Below are 20,539 nucleotides of genomic sequence, written 5' to 3' on the forward strand. Positions count from 1 at the left end.
GACGGAGATACCGACGGATATCCTATAAAATGATATATATATATATATACATATTTTTTTTCAAAATAAAAATCATAACATATTAATTCTATTCTTTAAATGATATTAATGTTCTTCGTATTTAAGTTCTTACAAATTTTTTCTTCTTTATGAGAATGAGACTTGATCTGGAACTATTATGCATAATGACATGTGTACTAAAATTAGTAGACATATTCTGTAATAATTTAAATTTTTTTTATTAAAAATGTAAAATTCATAAAAATTGAACGAAATTTTACCTAATTTTAACTATTCGACTCACGAATTTTGTATAAATAATTGGACGATATTTTAAAACTCTAAGATATACTACATATATTATACTGAGACTCTTCAAAAACTTAGATATCGACTAAATATAGCTAGATGTCGTTTATATTTAAAACCTTACAAGCTGAGGAATAATCTTTTTACAATCATCAAACCGCGGTTGCTGAATCTATCCATCTATCTTTTTGGGCTTTTCGAAAGAGCCAAACCAGTACTCGAATCTTAGTGTGCTCTATATCATTTCTTATGTCAAGATTATCTCTTTGTCCCGTTAGAAAATAGGAATTTTTACAGCAATTTTTCTATCCATGATTTTGTTTTTACTGATTTTTTACAATGATACGACTGTTGCAGAAAGTCCATATTCTACGGAGGATTCTACAACGACACGGAATAGTTGTAGAAATCCTTCTACAATTATTTTTTTCGGTTGTAAAATTCAATTTTTGTAGTAGTGACTCAATTGCAACAAGAAGTACCAATAAGCAAAATCAACTTGAAAGCACAAAAGGGTAGACATAGATAAAAATAGAGACCGTTGGTTAAGAGATGGAGATACGGTAGCCACGAGAGTATCGACGGCGAATCTCACTGCAGTACCATCAATGACGACCAAGATCCCAATACTCTCGCCAACGGCTGTCACAATAATACCACCTCTAGTTGTCCATCGCCGCAGATCCCTTGAACCTCGTCGGTCATGAACAGGAACGACAAATAAACTATTATACATTATATTTTGACGAAGTCTAAGCAGCTTGTTAAGAGCTCAATTAAAAAATATCTCAAAAGATACGTTGAAATTATTAATTGAAAAATAAGGGCTCCGTAGCTATTTAGTCAATTTCAAACTTGATTTTAATGAACTAGTCAATTGTTCGTTTATTTTGTAAATTACGAATTTATCAAAATTAACATATAAAAATGCGAAGGACAATCATATATAAATTAACATATAAAAATGCTAAGGACAATCATATATAATGCAATCTGATTAACGAGGACACGTCACATCGGTTAGATTTTTAACATGCTTGAAACGTTGGTTGAATTGCAAATCTAACGTTTTAAATGATCTAGTCGTCCGTGAGAGTTTTCGAAAATAATAATAATAAATTGAAGAGTTTTCTAAGTAACTAGGCCACCTAAAACGTTTGATTTGGGATCTAGCCCATGTTTGGAGATTTTTAGGAAAATAGCCAAACGTAATAGGTGGCAAAATATATTTTACTTTTTTATCCTTCAATATTTTAAGGTAGTTTTTTTAATTATCCTTATATATATAGGAAGTAGTTATTGCTGAAATCTCTCTCTCTCACACACACGTAGTTATTGCTGAAATCTCTCTCTCTCACACACACACGATTTGAACTCTCTCTCTCTCTCACACACACACACAATTTGAAATCTCTCTCTCTCGCAAGCGGCAGGCGTCGAAGTCCCTCTGGGAGGAGACGGACTTGGCGACGCGGAGGACGCGGGAGACGCGGGCGCGGCGGCGGTCGGCGTCGAGGAGGGCGAGGGGCTTCTTGTCGGCGGCGGCGCGCTTCTGGTGGATGGCGGCGCGCACGCGCTCCTTGTACTTGGTCTCGCGGGCGGCCTTGCACAGGAGCGTCTGGGACGACCGTTCCCCGAGGGAGGCGCGCCGCTGCCGGTGGGCCCGCAGCACCGCCGTGCGGTTCTCCTCCGCCTGCCAGATGCGCGACTCCACCCGCTGCATCTCTCTTTCTCTCTCCTCGAAACCAGATCTGGGTTTTTTTTAACCCAGATCTCAGATCTGGTTTTAAAAAAAAATAGTACAGACTGTGTTGTTTACAGATGATTTATTTACAGTTATTTCCATTTATTTCCATTCAAATTACTTAAATGTGGAGAATGAGTCGAAACCAGATCTGGGTTTTTTTTAACCCAGATCTCAGATCTGGTTTTTAAAAAAATAGTACAGACTGTGTCGTTTACAGATGATTTATTTACAGTTATTTCCATTCAAATTACTTAAATGTTGAGAATGATATAATTTCCAGTAATTTACGTTTATTATCTGTGTTGACAGGTTCCCAACAGTAACGTCAATCTTGGTGAGCCGTTCTAGATTAGCGCGCCACGTATAACAATTTTGAAATTGTCTGTTATTTTATATTATTATTACCTATTATTTAATATAATTATATTCATTATTTCCATTTGATTAAGTAAAATGGTAAATTAGTCTATTAATTATTGACACCTAAGCACGTTGGCTATTTCCCTAAAAATTATGAAACATAAGCTAAAAACAAAATCTATAGTTTCAAAGTGACTATTTTGCTACAATGCCCTAAATTGAATAGCAATAAAATAACAATGAATAAAAACATGTAATTGATATTTAATGTGATTTCTGTAAAACATTTTGTTTAATTGTAACTTTGTATGTTTAATTTTAATCGTAAATTAAAATTAATAACCAATATGTTTAACATTTTATAATCAGTAATATGCATGGCATGAAGCGAAAGGTGGATTGTGGACTACTATTTACCAAACATAATAAATACGTCAAAAGTGACTCGTCGTGGTAGCTACTTTCCCACCATACTCTTGGCACTAACAATTTAGCATTTTATATTTGTGTTTGTTACCGGATAAGATAAGACATAAGAGTCATAAGACATAGAATGACAAACTGGTCAACTTTTGTGGTTAGCTACTTAGATTTTTGCTTAAATTGCATATTTTATTTCCCTTTTCTAAAAGCTTGCTTGATTTGGGGTGTTATCTAGCAATTCATAATTAAAGTCCTTACGGAGATAATGTTTGACATTTTCTTTTTCTTTTCTTGTTTTGCTTTTGCTTGTTATATGATCGGTATTCAGTACCATATGAATGAAAAAAGAAAGAAAAAAAAAAATCAACGGTGGTTCTATCTTCTATGCACAAGAGAGTAGATTTTCATTGGAAAAGGGACGTGTGAAAGTCAGGGCATAAGATTCTATTCCCTATTCTAAATAATAAAGCTATATCGGAGTCATCTCATAAATCTACGTGTACAGAAAGATCGTACAGCCTGGCAAGCCCACTTGCGCAGCTCGATAATATATATATATATATATATATATATATATATATATATATATATATATATATATTTAATGAAATAATCAATTTAAACTTATTCTTTAGCAAAATAATCAAGATTTCATAAGCTATTACATAGCAACCAATTATAATTTAAAAATATTAATATAAACCTGGGCATGTGGAAGGAAATACATTTCCATTTCCATGAGGCATGAAATTCCAGGTTTGACTGGAAGGAATTATTCCTTCCAATGTTTACCGGAATTCCACTGGATTTGGAAATAGAATTTTCATTCCATGTATATGGAAATAAATTTCCTTCCGGTCATAATATATTCATTTTTGGCACAATTTAGAGCCGTTGGATTTGCAACTGCCTCAAATCCAACGGTTCATAATTTTTTTTTTTAAAAAAACATAAAAAATAAAGCTTAATTATAGGTACGGAAGAAACCATTTCCACTGGTGGAAGTCAACTTCTGCTCATCCACTGGAAGGAAATCCTTCCACTCACACTTTCCTACGGAAGGAATCCTTCCGCTCGAATATCAAGATCGGAAGGAATAAATTTTCATACCTCTTCCATACCATAAGCCCTGATTTACTGTTTGGATTTAAATATATGTATCATTTCATTTTAAAAAAAATCTTATGTGATTTTGATTAATTTTTTTAGTTCCCAAATCCAAGTTCGATCCATCAATCATTTTTTAAAATTGTTTACTTTCATCCGAATTTCTTAACTTTTAGATTCTTTGTTCTTACGTTCGTGAACCAATTTTCTTAGGATATCAAAATAATTAATTTAGGTGCTCAAAATTTTAATCCACTTTTTTTTTATATGAATTATTTGAATTATTTCATTTTGAAATAGGAATATTACGTCAATTTTTTTAGCTCACAAACCCAATTTCAGTCCATCAATCGATTTTGAAATTGTCTGTTTTGATTTTTATCAGAATTGAGTTTGGTGTCGAGTCTGTCTAATCTCTTCTCCAATCTCATCTCCATTGCTTTCATAGCAGTGAGTATGACATCTTCACGCACTGAAGGCATCGGTGTTGATGGTGCTTGTTGTTGTGGTGTACGCACCGAGTCCTCATCGCGACTCTCATGTTGTTGTCTTTCGGGTGCTGGCTGCATCGTGGTTTGAAATGGCTCCATGTACTCCGTATTCAATTCAGCCCTTGTGCACTCGATTTCGATCAGCGATAGCTACATTTAACAATATAATCCACCATATATTAAATATAATCCTAGTTTAAAACATATTTTCTAACAACAAAACATGAAAACGTACCGCTGGGTTGTCGAAAACCTCCTCTGACAGGTTGAAGAAGCTGGGCGTGAGGTTGAAGTTCCACCGTAAAATTCGGGGCAGCTTTATTGTTTGCAACTTTGTTGCGAATCCCTTCTCCAACAGCAGTGGAATTGTTTCATAAGCCCATACTACTAGGGCATGAACAAAACCACCAGCATCGTATGCTTGGAGCTTTCCCGTCTTCAATGTTCGATGCTTCTTCATCGTCTCGAGGAGTTTTTTGAAACTCTCTAACCCCCATGGATATTTCGCAAATCTGTCGGGATAGTCGGCAAGCTCCAAGTATTTTGGGTCGCAACTCACTGAATGTTGGCAAGGCAAAATCTGTGTGTACAGAATACACAGATTTGCGAGCTTGACCTTCTCTTCACTTGTTGCCATCAACGAAGAATTGAACACCGTCAGAAGGTTGTTTACGGATGAAGTCTTGTTGTTGAAGAACTTCTCGACGATTGTTACTTGTGGTGTAGCCTCTATGTCATCTGTATCGTCGTTGTGTTTGCAGTGCTGCCCAGAACAGATTGCGAACTCCCTTATACCAAACTTTGCAATCTGTCCGTTGAAGTTGAATGCCAGCTCATTTGTTTTTGCAGCATGGCATTGCCGCAGGAGCAGCTGGTGCACAATCTTCCCCGGAAATGCGCTGTTTTCGATCTCTAGCAAGTGACCGAAGACCCCATTTTTCACTGAGTTGATCTCTTCGTCACTCAGCTTTGACAGGATTCCTTTAATCCCATCGAGTCGTGTGTGTGTATTTATTTTGGCTTGGCTATTCCATGCTTCTCTCGCAATCACGAAATCGCTCAGGTCGCGCGACTGCACAAAAGAGACCAGATTAAAATTAGACTAGCCTGGATTAAAATTTTATTTATTAAAGATTCAAACAATTACTTACTTCTGTAGCCTCTTCTTGGCTTGTCAATGCAGCTCTCGCTTCTTCATTTCTTGCCGTTGATTGCCTTGTTTGCCTCATTATCTGCTTCAACGTTGCCAAAGAAAATATTAATCCATGCTAAATCCAGGTTACTTTAATAGGATTTGTTCTTGATCTCTAGCAAGAAATCATACAATCAACACCTACAAAAATCACACAAGCTTAAGGCCACGATTAATCATCCAAGTTTAACCCAGCCTACTTTAATATTAATCTAGGGTTACAAAAACCGCAATCAACACCTTCAAACTCACACAAGCTTAAGGCCACGATTAATCATCCAAGTTTAATCCAGCCTACTTTAATATTAATCTAGGGTTACAAAAACCGCAATCAACACCTTCAAACTCACACAAGCTTAAGGCCACGATTAATCATCCAAGTTTAATCCAGCATCCTTTAATATTAATCTAGGGTTACAAAACTAAAACGAACGAAATTTACTTACAGCTAATTTGGTTTGGTGAATATTGAAGACCGGAGATGGATTGAAGATTATAGGCGGCTCACGGCGACGTCTCTTCTTCCTCGGCCGTCGCACACACAGGTGTCAGGATTCGCGAACTAATCGAGAACAGCGAAGGCAGACGTGCGAGAGAAAGACTGACGACGGCGACGCTGGTCATTTCTAGGGTTTCGTCGAGAGAATTCGCTACGACGGCGACGCTGGTGATTTCTAGGGTTTTGTCGAGAGCTAGAGAGACAGAGTCGGGGAATATCGTTCAAAATCGCCAGACAGAACGAGAGAATTAGGAAAAGAATCGAGAGAATTCAATAATTGGGCCGAGGGGCATATTTGGGCTTTTAAAAAACTTGGGCTAGTTTGCTTAGACTTGGCAAACTGTGGCTATTTTGCAAAATGTTAAGTTCTATCGGGCTATATAGCCGCTTGACCCTTTTTTAATCTAGTATTTTTTTTTTGTAGAGTTGTTTGAAACCTTCGATTTTGTGACTCAAGGTAAGAGGTTGAATAGAACTCTCATGAGCGAAATGAAACGAATGCCTCAGACAAGTCAATACACATAAAAACACTGGACTAAAATTTTGGACACCTGGATTAATTATTTTGAAATTGTAAGAAAACTGGTTCACAAGCGTTGAACACGAAGATAAAGGCCGACTAACTGAAATTTACCTTAACTAACCTAGTTCGACATCAATGGCGATGGAGATCAACGACGATGACCGGAAATCGATGGAGATGGCATTGGAGATCGACGACAATGGGTCGGAAATCGATGGAGATGGCATTGGAGATCGACGACAATGGGTCGAAAATCGACGGAGATGGCGAAAGAGATCGAAGTTGATAGCGACAGAGATATACAGAGATGAGTCGGAGATCGACGGAGATGGAGACAGAGATTGACGGCGATGATGGCGGAGATCATGATGTTGGCAGCGATGGTGCGGAGATCGAAGGCGATGGCACTGAAGATCGAAAAAAATAGCAACAGAGATCGACAATGATGGCGACGGAGATAAAGGGCGATATCAGTATTGGAGAGTGAGTGAAAATGTATTTTGGTTATTTTTTAGATTTTAGGCTAGATAGCCGCATAACCTTCAATAGAATTAGTGTGTATATGTGTGCGCGCGCGTGTGCGTGTACTAAGAATTAATAGAATTAGTCAGGTAGTTACTTATTTACTCTGGATTGTAAACTGATAATTTCTTCAAGCAATAATACATATGAGCGGTTTTCTCTCTATAGCTTTTTCTCTCAAATCTAACTTTGTAACAAACTATCTTTAATGGCGTTTGTTGATGTTACATTTTGTCATACCTTAGTGCTTATTGATTGGGCCCAGATTAATTTAATTTGCTCCAATCTAGGCCAAGAGAGCAATCTCAAAATCCAAATTATAGGCCCACAGAAGGTATTGAGATGGACCACAATTCAGATCCAGCTCGATATTGCGAAACACTATATGGTCGAGCTCTCCCTTGAACAAGGCCCTATCCCGCGAGCATGCCTTCACAAAGGCCAACTCGCTAACAACGACCTCTCAACCGTCTCCCCGAAGACTCGAACACCAACGAACTGACTCGAAAACGTCTTGAGTAGCTATCGTCCGCACCTTCGAAACGAATGGCGCCAATAGTGAAGCGGACGCTCGAGTCAACCGGTGGGCCTCCTCAAAGTCGCAGTGCTTGGACTGTTTCTCAAATCGTTCCAGAAACGTCAAAGCTTGTTCGATGTGGGGCTGGTCTGCATCAAGGTTCAACTTGAAAACCTAGGGCTCGATGATGATTCGGAAGGAAAATAATATGTCTGAATCTCTGCACCTTTTAGAAAACAAAAGATTCTAAAGAAGGTCAACAATGCGATCATCTTGGGTCTCAATGATCAAATTCTAAGAAAGGTGATTGAACAAGAAACTGCCGCGGGGATGAACTCAAGCTCGAGTAATTTTTCACGATAATGTCCCTACTTACTTGTATCTACTTGAAGCAAAAGTTCTACAGCTTCAACATAAATGATTATAAATCTATAGATGAAAATATTGGTGAGTTCACAAAACTCGACAGTCAATGATCTTGAAATTTTTGATGTTGAGATTGAAGATAAGGATCAGACTATCTTCTTACTCAACTGTCTCCCTAAACCTTCAGAATAACTACGTGATACTTTGAAATATAGCAAAGAAGCACTAATCCTTGATGCACAACATTCCAAAGAATAAGATCCCAAGGCTAATCCTAAGAGCACAAGATCAGAATGATTAAATGTATGAGAAATGCCTAAGAGAATAGACAAAGGAAATGTCAAAGTTAAGATCCACAGATGTCAGTATTGCAACAAAAAGAGTCACTAAATATGTTAGCATTGCAAAAAAAAGTCAGTGGAGACCTATGAGAAGGAAGGAAGACCAAAACTCAAAAGACTGAGAAAATGTCTCTTGTGGCCTTGATAAAGCAAAAGTATTGACTGTGTCAAATGAAGAACCTAAGGATCAATGGATCCTTAGCTCAAGGTGTAGCTTCTATGTACATGACACGAAGACTGAAATAACTATTTGCCTATCGGCTAAGTGAAGGTTTCAAAGTGCTAATGGGAAATAATCATTTTACAGCTAGGGATTGGCTGTGAAGATAAGACTCAAAGATAGCTCTTACAAAGTCCTGAAAGATGTGAGGATATCTATGATCTCAAAAGAAATCTTATTTCATTAGGCCTCTGATTCCAAGCAAGAGCTCATCAAAGTAATAGATCTCAAAAATCTTGTCTTCAGTAAGAACTGTATTTTGCGAAATACTCACATGCTAAAATTTCCCACGAGTGTATATATCACTTTGAAAATCTTAGAACTTCATTACTTTTGTAGATTATTTATCTGGAAAGACATGGATTTTTTTTTTCTAAAAACAAAAGGCGAAGCTTTTCAGGTTAGTTTGCATCGAAAATTAGGACGAGTTCCTCGTGAGATCGATATCCGTTCTTTTAGCGAATCTACAACTTGACGCACTAGTGCGCTTGCATCGTGTGAGTTTTTATTTTGAATAAAAAATCTCCATCAATATCCGGCTTGAAGTTTTCCATTGTTGAATCTTGATAAAAGATTCTCCAATTCGAAGAAAACATCCGAAATGAGATCGAGAGGTGGTGAGACTTGATTGAAGACCTACATTAATAAAAGAAGGATGACTCTTATACAAATTTAGACAATTTTGGCAGAATTCAAATTGGAAAATTAGATCAAACACAAAACTAGAAATAACTTGTCCATGGAGATTATCCCACAGCTGAAGTTTTGCTTCAACGTGGTTCCCCTCTTGCGTGGCAGTATATGGACGTGTCTAATGGAAATTATAGGTGAAGTGCCGCTGAAAGCACTCTACAAATAGATAGATGACACATTCTAATTGGACTGAAAAGATTTTGGGGCGCTTTTTCAGAGGGCGCATAGTACCAGCGCTTATGTTGACGTGACGTGGTGCGTTTTAACTAGCCTATTCTAGTTCAATCAATTATTATAATAAAATGTCATTAGGCACTTTTTTAAGCGATCGTCGTTTAAATAGCACAACAAAAACTATTTTTGAAGTAGTGTAACAATTTACCAATATGTATAATCATTTAATATAACTAAACAAACTCTTTCCAATTTACCAATATGTATAATCATTTAATATAATCATTCAAATGAAAAATAGAAAAGAAAAAGTTTTAAATGAAAATGACAATCATCCAATTAAAATTACAAGGGATCAAGTTTTAAGTTTCCTTATTCAAATTGACATCCACATTTAAAAATTGTTTGATGAATTTGGCAATCTCAAATTCTTCTTGTATTCGCTTCTTGGTTTAATACCAATCTTTTCCAATTGTGAGTGCCTCGACCATTTCGAGAGATAAGCTTGCATGTCAATCTTCAAGAATTTGTCCCGCCCTACTAAAAGCAGCGTCGTAAGACACAGTGGAGACAGAGATGGTTAGGATGTCGCAGACCATCTTGGACAATATCGGAAACACAATTTCATTTTCTTTCCACCACTTCAAGAGTTATATGTTATCATAGTCCATTGCCGCCCATCGGGTTGAGTTGTAGAGGTTGATCTTGGCATTCGAGGATGAGCATCTTGCATTCGAGGATGATTGTGCAGAAAATTGACCGCTAAATTGTCACATTAGTCGGAAAGCAGTGGCTCCTCTAGGAGATGAGCTTATTTATCGAGGAAAAAAGATTCGTGGTTTTAACACCATACTTCACTTCGTAATTTCTGAAAAGATAAAAAAAAACACATCGACAACTATGGTGTGATCATGTGTAACGTAATATTCGCTTTGTTAACATGTCTATAAACTTTCTAAAATTCCTCTCAACCCTTCAAGTTTACTATGAGGGTCTAGAATAGAATCATATCCATACAACAATAGAATTTTTTTTTGGAACCTCAATATTTTAAAAACTTTGATTTAATATGGCCTACACAGTCACTAAACATGTTGAACTTGCTATATTGATCAAGATGAGATGCTATTTGTAACAACGAATGGATACCTATATGGGATGTTGGTATATAAACGGCCGACAATGAGCAAGTTTTGATGCTAAAAATATTTAGAAAAGTACTCCAAATTTGTGTCAAATTAATATTATCGGCGCTTATGGCATCTAACCCATGAATTGAGTTGATGTAAGCAATCGTAATATCACTACTACATAATGGGGTATCCACGTCGTCCCAAAAGCGTCGCTTCGACTTTTGAGTGACGTCCAATGGTATAAGTTGCCATATTATTTTTGTTGCCCGCTCATCTCTGTTTCCATATTGTTTCTCTCTCAATTTTTTCTTTACTCTCTCAAACTCAACGGCTCAATGGATCTTGCACACACGCCAACAAAATCACCCGCGCCGCTATGATACTAGATTTGATTCCAATCATTTTTTTAACAAGCAACGCTCATACTTTCATCTAGCGCCAAATATGATGTGGCGCCACGTGGAACGTCGCTTTTTAATACGCGACATCCTAGACCTATAGCGGTAACGCATATTGCTCGTTCAAAAAGCGGTGCAAATTACCAATTGCGTCATTCTTTGAGCGACGCAAATAGCCTATTTTGTAGTAGTGTATCAACATAAATTTCCTCTAAGAAATAAGTGAGCATTAAAAAAGTGGAATTCCAGCGCGTGTTGTTGTCTAATTGAAAATTTCGTTTTTGGAGGCCATTATGCAGCTGTCTTTCTTTTTTTAGTTCCTTGACGAGCATTTGAAATAATTATCCACCCAATATATCCTCTAAATTTTAAGTTCTTTGGTAGATTTTCACAACATTCAATTTTTTGGTTAGTAGATGAATCATCCTAGTATTTGACGTGACATTATCTAATGTGACGAAAATAATCATTCTAGTTTTTTTTTCCCATTATTGTATAGCATCAAAAATAATTTTCAAAATATTTTCGGCATTATGATTTCAATCAATACACTTGAAAGCAATAATTATTTTGTTCAAAAAACCAATAATCGGTATGAACAACAACACTAACATAGTCAACTTTAAACCTCCCTGTCCATATATCGGATGTAGTCGAACTTCATCCTCTTCTTGTGTGTGTTGAGTGTTGGTTGTGAATTTTTGTCGCGGTATGTTGATGGGAGGTTGCTCTTCTTCATCCACGCCATTCTCCTCTTCATCCACCTCTTTTTGTTGTTGGATGGAGATTGAGTTCTGTCATCGTCGTCTTCATCTTCATCTCGATAAGTTTGTGGATCTTCAAATTGGTGTATCATTTGTGGTACATAACCTTCATGTGAAAAATACGCGAGTGGTGGTGGGATTTGGATGTGCGGAAAATGGTGTGGGAAAATATTATATGGTGATAGAGCTTGAAAAGTGGGAGGTTCATAAGGAAATTGAGATTGAGGAGTTGGGTCAAATTTCGTGAAACCTTCGGTGTTTTGATAAGAAAGTTGGTTAATTAGTGTCAAATTTAACCAATTTTGGGATAACCTTGATTTGGTCCGGGTGTTGAGCGTTGTTGAGGTTTTGAATTTGAGAGAGAATGAGAGAGGTGTGAAGAAATAAGTGTTGGTGTGTATTTAGAAGAGAAAATTATTTGAGTTAATTTTTTTTGTGGCAAAAAACGATGAATCCAATGGCCCAGAATTTTTGAAAAATGACAATGCTCCAACGGTCAAAAACGATTCAAAAATTTGTGGCCGTTGGATTTTCAACGGCGATAAATCCAATGGCCCAGAATTTTTGAAAAATAAAAAATAAAAACATTTATTATTTTGGAAAATGGACATTCAAATTAATATGGGGTGTAACTAATTTTTTTCAATTTAATATGGAGTCCATTAATCTTTTCCATATTAATTATTTAGGAATTTAGACTGTCCAAATTCCTAAAAAAAAAAAAAAAAAAAAAAAAATTGGACACTGTCCGTGCAACTTTTATTGTCCATATGCGCATGAGTGTATATAGATTGTATAGAATAATGATTACATGCTATAGAACAAAAGTCATAAACTCGTCATTTTATTATTCTTGAATAGAAATAGTAGAAACAAAAACTCTACGACGGAGTTTTGTTTCAATTTATTTTATCATTACATCAGAAAGAGCTAAATAGTGATTGAAAGCATAGACAACAGATACAACTAAAGGCACACAAAAGCAGAAGAACCAAACTTAACGTATCATCCAACATCAACGAGTCATCATGGGACAGAGTTTTTTCTAAGCACTTCCACCGAATATAGCCTTGAGCCTCTTGATCTCATCAGGGTCAATGAAGGTGTTGGCGTGCATGAGCTCAGTAGGGAAATCATTTCCAAATAAATTGATGGGAATGAATTGGATTCCAGGGTTGTCGCTGTTGAACCCTACGAAGAACGTGGCCGGGTTTGACTTGGGAGAGTTGTATTGAAAGTGCAAAAGGCCGTGAGGGTAGACCATAACATCACCTTTCTTAAGGGTCGTGAGGTAGACTTGGTTTTCGGAAGTGATGATGCCCGAGATTAGGGTTCCTTCGAGGAGAATGAGGATCTCAGAGCCCCTCGGGTGGGTGTGGAGGGAAATGACACCCCCGGGCTCAAGGTCTGCCCTGGCCAAGGAAAGCCCTAGGCCATTGACACCCGGGAATTGATTGTAGAACGCACTTGAAACGCCTGCTTTGAGGATATTGGAAGTGTTGGTTCGAGCGGCCAAGCCCGAATACACAAAGTCATAGGGCGTAACTTTGGACGGGTCTTTGCAGGCGAATCCCGCTGCGGTCTCTTGAGATGTGTAGTCCGCGATACAGAAATCCTGGACGGCCCCGAGGGACGGTGATAGTGATAGGAGGAGGGAAAATAGGAAGAGAGAAGAGAGTAGTGCCATGATATTCTTCATGGTTTTTGAAGTGTAATTTGTATTTCTAGCTTACTTTTTTTTTTTGGGTGTGGTATATGGGGTTGTATGTATGGGGTTTTTATAGCGGGTTCATAACTTAGTCCTTACGTATAAACTCTATCATCATACATACTTTAGCCTCTACATGTTTACAAAAGTCTTAAAATGCTTGAATAAATATTATTTTGTCCAAGGTAAACATTACAAAATATGTTTTATATTGTCTTTATGAATCTACATTAGTTAATATTATCCTATAATGCATAAGAACTGAAATCAGGATTTAAAAACCAAATGCTCCCACGGCAAGGTACGAGACTATAACACATTTTTCTAATAGCTTATTAAAATTATTTTGACTTTGCTTCTTCTTCAATTTTTTTTCTTCAAAAAATTAACAAAATAGCCGAATTTAACATTGGATTTAGACACTGCATTTTATTTACAAGTGTATTTTTACAAAAATACCCATAAATAAATTCAATTTTTTTTTGGTATTTATGGGTATTTTGGTAAATATACGCTTGTGAATAAGCGTAAATAAAATGCAGTAGCCATTTACCTAATATTTACGAAACGTTGGTTATTTTGCAAAAGAAAACGTTTAAATTGGTTATATTAGGGTTTTTTTTTTTTTTTTTTTTTTTTTTTTTTTTTGAGCAAGGCTTTGCTAATTTATGATCGAATCGCAAGATTACGTTTCCTTCTTTTTCCTATGAATTAGTATCAAATCTCACAAATGCCAAAGCGCGCCTAATATGAAGCTCCAACAAAGTTGACATAATACACTTGTTTGAGAATATAAACGAGTTTAGAAGAAGTTTCTTGGATTCACAATAATTAGGAATAAAATACTGATTCTCTTTTGATGATATCTGAAGTTTTGTGGATTTAATTACGCTGAAATAAATTATATACTTTCTTAATTTAAAAAATTATATGTTTTCATCTAAAAGCGTTGATGGTACATGAGTTTCAAGCAGTATTTCTATTTCACCCTCCATGCGATTACAAATGTCAAAATTAAGAAATGAAATGCATTTGGTCTAACGTTTACTATTTTTCTCTGTGAAACTACAGTAGTTTAGCATTTTCGGATATTGAGTACATTATTCTAATTAAATACTTAAAATAAAACATTAGTATCTTTGTTTTATTTATGATCGAAAGACTGTAAGGTCTTGAATCCACCTATATTTTTCCACATCATCTAGAAACCGATTTCGGCCAAAAATAAGTTCTGGGTAATTTTAACACGTACTTGATTACCTAACGTTTTATATATTCAAGAAATTTTTACACAGCGAAATTGCAAATTATGCAAATATAGTTGAGGGATGGTCCTAAAAGAACTGGGTTCTTGATGTGGAGTGTTTAAGTTAATTAATACAGTGATGTATCTCCGAGTTTGAATAAAAAATATTGACCTGGTCGTTGTTGACTTTCTTGTATATAACAATCCCAAGTTTAATCTAGTGTCAAGACCTTCAATATATATAACCAGATTTGAATTTACTTGTATATATATTTTTTTTTGTTCATGATGTTGGTGTATGCCCATACGTGTGTGTCTAAGACTTCTACATAATCTCATGACTTCATGCATTTTAAAAAATATACTTGGGACACAAGGCTTAAACTGAAAGGAGGCAATATAATAATACTGTTTAATTGTATATTTTCGTATTGATTAGTTCACTCGTCGAATGTGTTGGCCAGATTTATCCGTATTCTTAATTTTTTTATTTTTTATTTTTTAATGAGTGATATAAGATTGATTACTTAATTACCAATGCTAAAGCTAAGTTAAAAGAGTAATTGATACTGAGAGCTTGTTAAAAAAAAAGACAATAAAATTGTGAACGAAATGAATGTGTTGTGAAAAAAAATTAAGGAAAAAGTGCAGCATAGATGGAAAATTCAACCATATAGAGTTTATATAGTATTACATTACATAAGTGTTTGGACAATGCTCAATTTTGTAGATGGGTTAGGATGCACTTATTCATTCCTACTACACGCGTGCCGTCTGATCGGACATGTGTTGGGTCGGGTGAGATAGATTACACCCTTGATCCGACGCCCGCCCGAAGTCTAATTTTTTCTCCACCACACCTAAAGTCTAAAGTTTTCTCATTCATAACTGTAGAAAAAAAAAATTATCATGTTTGGAATTAATCGTGCATTTGAAATCCTTCACAGTTGTGTAACCTTCGAGTTTTAACACACTTAATTGATGATGCCATGCTGCGCATTCGCTTGGCGTGTATTAACATGCCTTTCCTTGTCATTAAAAAACAATACACAATCATAATTATTCAAAAGCTCTAGAAATTGTTCTATTTCTGTATATAGTCCGGTGATATATTTATATTCGTCGGAGTCGAGCTCGTTAGTGCGAGTGGTCAACTCTTTTGGAAGTGATTGCTCGTGTCGTGTAGTCTAACACTCGTGAGAGATCAATATCACTACAAGTTTTGACTACCCTAGACAAAGGTAATTTTGACACCATAGAAGTTTTGATTTGCTAATTTTTAGTACATACTTAAGCTAAGTACAAACAATTATATCATAAATTTTGTAATCAAATAGGACATTGATGGTAAGGTTTTCAAATTTATTTTTTATTATTTATATTTTTTTAAAGGTAGACAAACAAAATACTTACACACGTTTTTAAAATATTGTGAGAAGTATATTGAGGGGCAAACATTCATATATTGATTTTCCAATAAAATATTTTGATGGTAAAATTATATCAAATATTGTTCTACTTTACATTTTTCTACTTAAAATATGTATACGCCTAATTTCGTACGTCTTTCAAATAACTATGCATGCAGCATGGATTTTCCAATATTATACTATAAATAAACACGCGGAACGAGCAAGAGCCTATGTTTAAAATCCCATACGTGCTACGCAGTACTATACTCACAAAACAATTAAAAGACCACAAAAGAAAATACATAACAAAATATATATATTTTGGAGCCATGAAGAACACGACACTTCTTTCCGCTATCTTCGTCGTTTCCCTCAGACTTTCACCGTCCTTTAATTTTGGGATAACCTTGATTTGGTCCGGGTGTTGAGTGTTGTTGAGGTTGTGAATTTGAGAGAGAATGAGAGAGGTGTGAAGAAATAAGTGTTGGTGGGGGTGTGTATTTAGAAGAGAAAATTATTTGAGTTATAAATATATTTTTTTTGTTGTAATTTTGGACGCTCCAACAGTAAAAAATGATTAAAAAATTTGTGACCATTGGATCTTCAATGCTGATAAATCCAATGGCCCAGAATTTTTGAAAAATAAAAAAATAAAAACATTTATTATTTTGGAAAATTGGACATTCAAATTAATATGGGGTGTAACTAATTTTTTCAATTTAATATGGAGTCCATTAATCTTTTCCATATTAATTATTTAGGAATTTAGACCGTCCAAATTCCTAAAAAAAAAAAAAAAAAAAAAAAAAATTGGACACTGTCCGTGCAACTTTTATTGTCCATATGCGCATGAGTGTATATAGATTGTATAGAATAATGATTACATGCTATAGAACAAAAGTCATAAACTCATCATTTTATTACGGGAAAATAACACATTTATACCCTGTGTTTTAGTGAAATGTCGAGTTTAACCATCGGTTTTCAAAAATGTCGAGTTCATACCCTCTGTTTAACTAAAATGACGAAATTATACCCTGAAATAGACAACAGTGTCACAAATATTCTTTTTATTGACTTTTCATTGACGTTGACTATAATATTTATAATATAAACACCAATTATCTTTATTCATTCGCGCCATATATGTAATTTATTTAAAAACTAAAAAATAAACAACAGTCTCTTAATCGTGAAGAACACAAAAAGAGGCAAATGGGTAAACATCGATAGTTGATAGTCATCAAAATCGCATATTCGAACAGAGAATCCAAGATTTAGAGTTACAATTCGAACACGGAATGAAGTCATTTATTAGGCGGTATGAGTTTTATTATTTAAATTTAATTTAAGGCTATTTTTTTTTCAAAATTGAGAATTTGAAAATTAGGGTACTGATTTAGATTTGATTCGGTTTTTCTTATATAAGAGTTAATATCAATGAAAGGGAGATTTGTGACGCTGTTATTCATTTCAGGGTATAATTTCGTCATTTTAGTTAAACAGAGGGTATGAACTCGACATTTTTGAAAACTGAGGGTTAAACTCGACATTTCACTAAAACACAGGGTATAAATGTGTTATTTTCCCTTTTATTATTCTTGAATAGAAATAGTAGAAACAAAAACTCTACGACGGAGTTTTGTTTCAATTTATTTTATCATTACATCAGAAAGAGCTAAATAGTGATTGAAAGCATAGACAACAGATACAACTAAAGGCACACAAAAGCAGAAGAACCAAACTTAACGTATCATCCAACATCAACGAGTCATCATTGGGACAGAGTTTTTTCTAAGCACTTCCACCGAATACAGCCTTGAGCCTCTTAATCTCATCAGGGTCAATGAAGGTGTTGGCGTGCATGAGCTCAGTAGGGAAATCATTTCCAAATAAATTGAAGGGAATGAATTGGATTCCAGGGTTGTCGCTGTTGAACCCTACGAAGAACGTGGCCGGGTTTGACTTGGGAGTGTTGTATTGAAAGTGCAAAAGGCCGTGAGGGTAGACCATAACATCACCTTTCTTAAGGGTCGTGAGGTAGACTTGGTTTTCGGAAGTGATGATGCCCGAGATTAGGGTTCCTTCGAGGAGAATGAGGATCTCAAAGCCCCTCGGGTGGGTGAGGAGGGAAATGACACCCCCGGGCTCAAGGTCTGCCCTGGCCAAGGAAAGCCCTAGGCCATTGACACCCGGGAATTGATTGTAGAACGCACTTGAAACGCCTACTTTGAGGATGTTGGAAGTGTTGGTTTGAGCGGCCAAGCCCGAATACACAAAGTCATAAGGCGTAACTTTTGACGGATCTTTCACTACTGCAAAATACCCCTTTAGAGTCGCTCAAAAAGCGACACGTTATATTTTGGGCGTCACTTTTTGAGCGACGTGTATGCTAGTGACGTCCAAAGTATGGGCGTCGCTTATGATCGAGCGATGCTCCACGTAAGTGTCATGTCGGATTTGACGGTTGATGTTACCTGGAGTCGCTCATATAAAGAGCGATGCCAGACTAGCGTCGCTCGCTGACAAAGCGACACTAGACAGGCGGGCGTCGCTCGGTCAACGAGCAACCCTAATATATATATATATATATATATACATATTTTAATATTTAAAATGGGGAGTCGCTTGTTTAATGAGCGACTCCAATATATTATTATTTTTTTTTTATTTTAAAAATACGTATTCCACTATATTTTTCCTGCAACAAAACATATGAAATATTACGTACGCTCAATATAATGTGTACAAAAAAATATGAAATATTAAAAAAAAAAACTTACTTGGAAACTAAAACGGGCGGCGGCGACGAGTGACAACCGGATTAAAGGCGACCACAAGTTAATGAGGGGCTGAGAATATATAACAACAAATTTAATATATTAAAAAAAAACATATAAAAAAACCCCTCTACCTAAAGCCGACGGCGACCGGATGGAGAAGGGGCGGCGGCGACTAGGGGCGCCTGGGGCGGTGGCAAATAACAACAAATCTACGTCTTTCACACCGGCTATGAACAAAACCAATACAAAAAACTAAGATTTTCACTCATAACATTTTGAAATCAAAACCCAAAAAAAAAAAACCTAAAGAAACCCTAGAAATAATCTCTTACCCGTGAGCCACGATTGAAAACGTTCACCATGGAAGAACACGACGCCGGGTGGAGTAAACTCGGTGGAGATGTGTGGAAGCCGGTCCCTCGGTCGGTGGATATGTGTGGTGGTGGTGGAGGTAGGTTTCAATGGAGTTTTTTGCTTTTTTGGAGAGAATATCGAAGAAGATGAAGATGTAAACTGCTGTGAGATTTCGGGACTTATGCGATTTAACATAATAAAAACGCCTAGCGTCGCTCGCTTTTTAAGCGACGTCAATATATATATATTTTTTAATATTTAAAATGGGAAGCCGCTTGTTCAATGAGCGACTCCAATATTATTTTTTAAAAAATTTTAAAAATAGTATTCCACTATATTTTTCCCGCAGCAAAACAGATGAAATAATATTCAAATCCAACAGAAAAAAAGTAAAAATGCCTAGCGTCGCTCGCTATTTGAGCGACGCCATGCCACGTGTGTTGCGCGTCGCTCAAACACTTGGCGTCGCTCAAAAAGCGAGCGACGCCCCACTACACATGGCGTCGTTCGCTTTTTGAGCGACGCGAGGCCACGTGACTAGTTCTGGTTGAATGACCTTTATTTTACTCTTCTCCACGTCAACCGAACTCAAAAATATTATTTTGTGCGTCACTTTAAAATGTACCCGACGTAAATATAGCGACTTCTAATATGTATTTTTGTAGTAGTGTTTGTAGGCAAATCCCGCTGCGGTCTCTTGAGATGTGTAGTCCGCGATACAAAAATCCTGGACACCCCGAGGGACGGTGATAGTGATAGGAGGAGGGAAAATAGGAAGAGAGAAGAGAGTATTGCCATGATATTCTTCATGGGTTTTGAAGTTTAATTTGTATTTCTAGCTGTCTTTTTTTTTTTAGTTCCTTGACGAGCATTTCAAATAATTATCCACCCAATATATCCTCTACATTTTAAGTTATTTGGTAGATTTTCACGACATTCAATCTTTTTTGGTTAGTAGATAAATCATCCTAGTATTTGACGTGACATTATCTAATGTGACGGAAATAATTATTCTAGTTTTTTTTTTTTTCCATTATTGTATAACATCAAAAATAATTTTCAAAATGTTTTCGGCATTATGATTTCAATCAATACACTTGAAAGCAATAATTATTTTGTTCAAAAACCAATAATCGGTATGAACAACAACACTAACATAGTCAACTTTAAACCTCCCCGTCCATATATCGGATGTAGTCGGACTTCATCCTCTTCTTGTGTGTGTTGAGTGTTGGTGGTGAATTTTCGTCGCGGTTG

The 20,539-nt window shown here is 36.1% G+C and overlaps 1 protein-coding gene, 1 long non-coding RNA gene and 2 pseudogenes across 2 annotated transcripts; all 4 read right to left on the minus strand.

Moving 5' to 3' along the window:
• Positions 1–4,284: 4,284 nt before the first annotated feature.
• On the minus strand, positions 4,285–5,373 carry LOC149405006 (uncharacterized). The gene is made up of 3 exons (XM_089607746.1): positions 5,362–5,373; positions 4,673–5,320; positions 4,285–4,587 (listed from the first exon to the last, which is right to left on the minus strand). Exons 1-3 carry the CDS (start codon positions 5,371–5,373, stop codon positions 4,285–4,287), a joined length of 963 nt encoding a protein of 320 aa, XP_089463872.1.
• An 89-nt stretch (positions 5,374–5,462) lies between these two features.
• Positions 5,463–6,186, minus strand: LOC149405007 (uncharacterized). The gene is made up of 3 exons (XR_016294092.1): positions 6,076–6,186; positions 5,589–5,669; positions 5,463–5,509 (listed from the first exon to the last, which is right to left on the minus strand). It is a non-coding gene; the product is annotated as an uncharacterized LOC149405007 (long non-coding RNA).
• Positions 6,187–12,607: 6,421 nt separating this feature from the next.
• On the minus strand, positions 12,608–13,523 carry LOC149405008 (germin-like protein pseudogene; annotated as a pseudogene).
• Positions 13,524–17,939: 4,416 nt separating this feature from the next.
• Positions 17,940–20,080, minus strand: LOC149405009 (germin-like protein pseudogene; annotated as a pseudogene).
• Between the last annotated feature and the right edge of the window lie 459 nt (positions 20,081–20,539).

The sequence above is a fragment of the Urtica dioica genome, chromosome 2, assembly GCF_054948205.1.
Source record: "Urtica dioica subsp. dioica isolate 48M chromosome 2, U.dioica_male_clone48M_v1_H2, whole genome shotgun sequence".
NCBI classification, from domain to species: domain Eukaryota; kingdom Viridiplantae; phylum Streptophyta; class Magnoliopsida; order Rosales; family Urticaceae; genus Urtica; species Urtica dioica.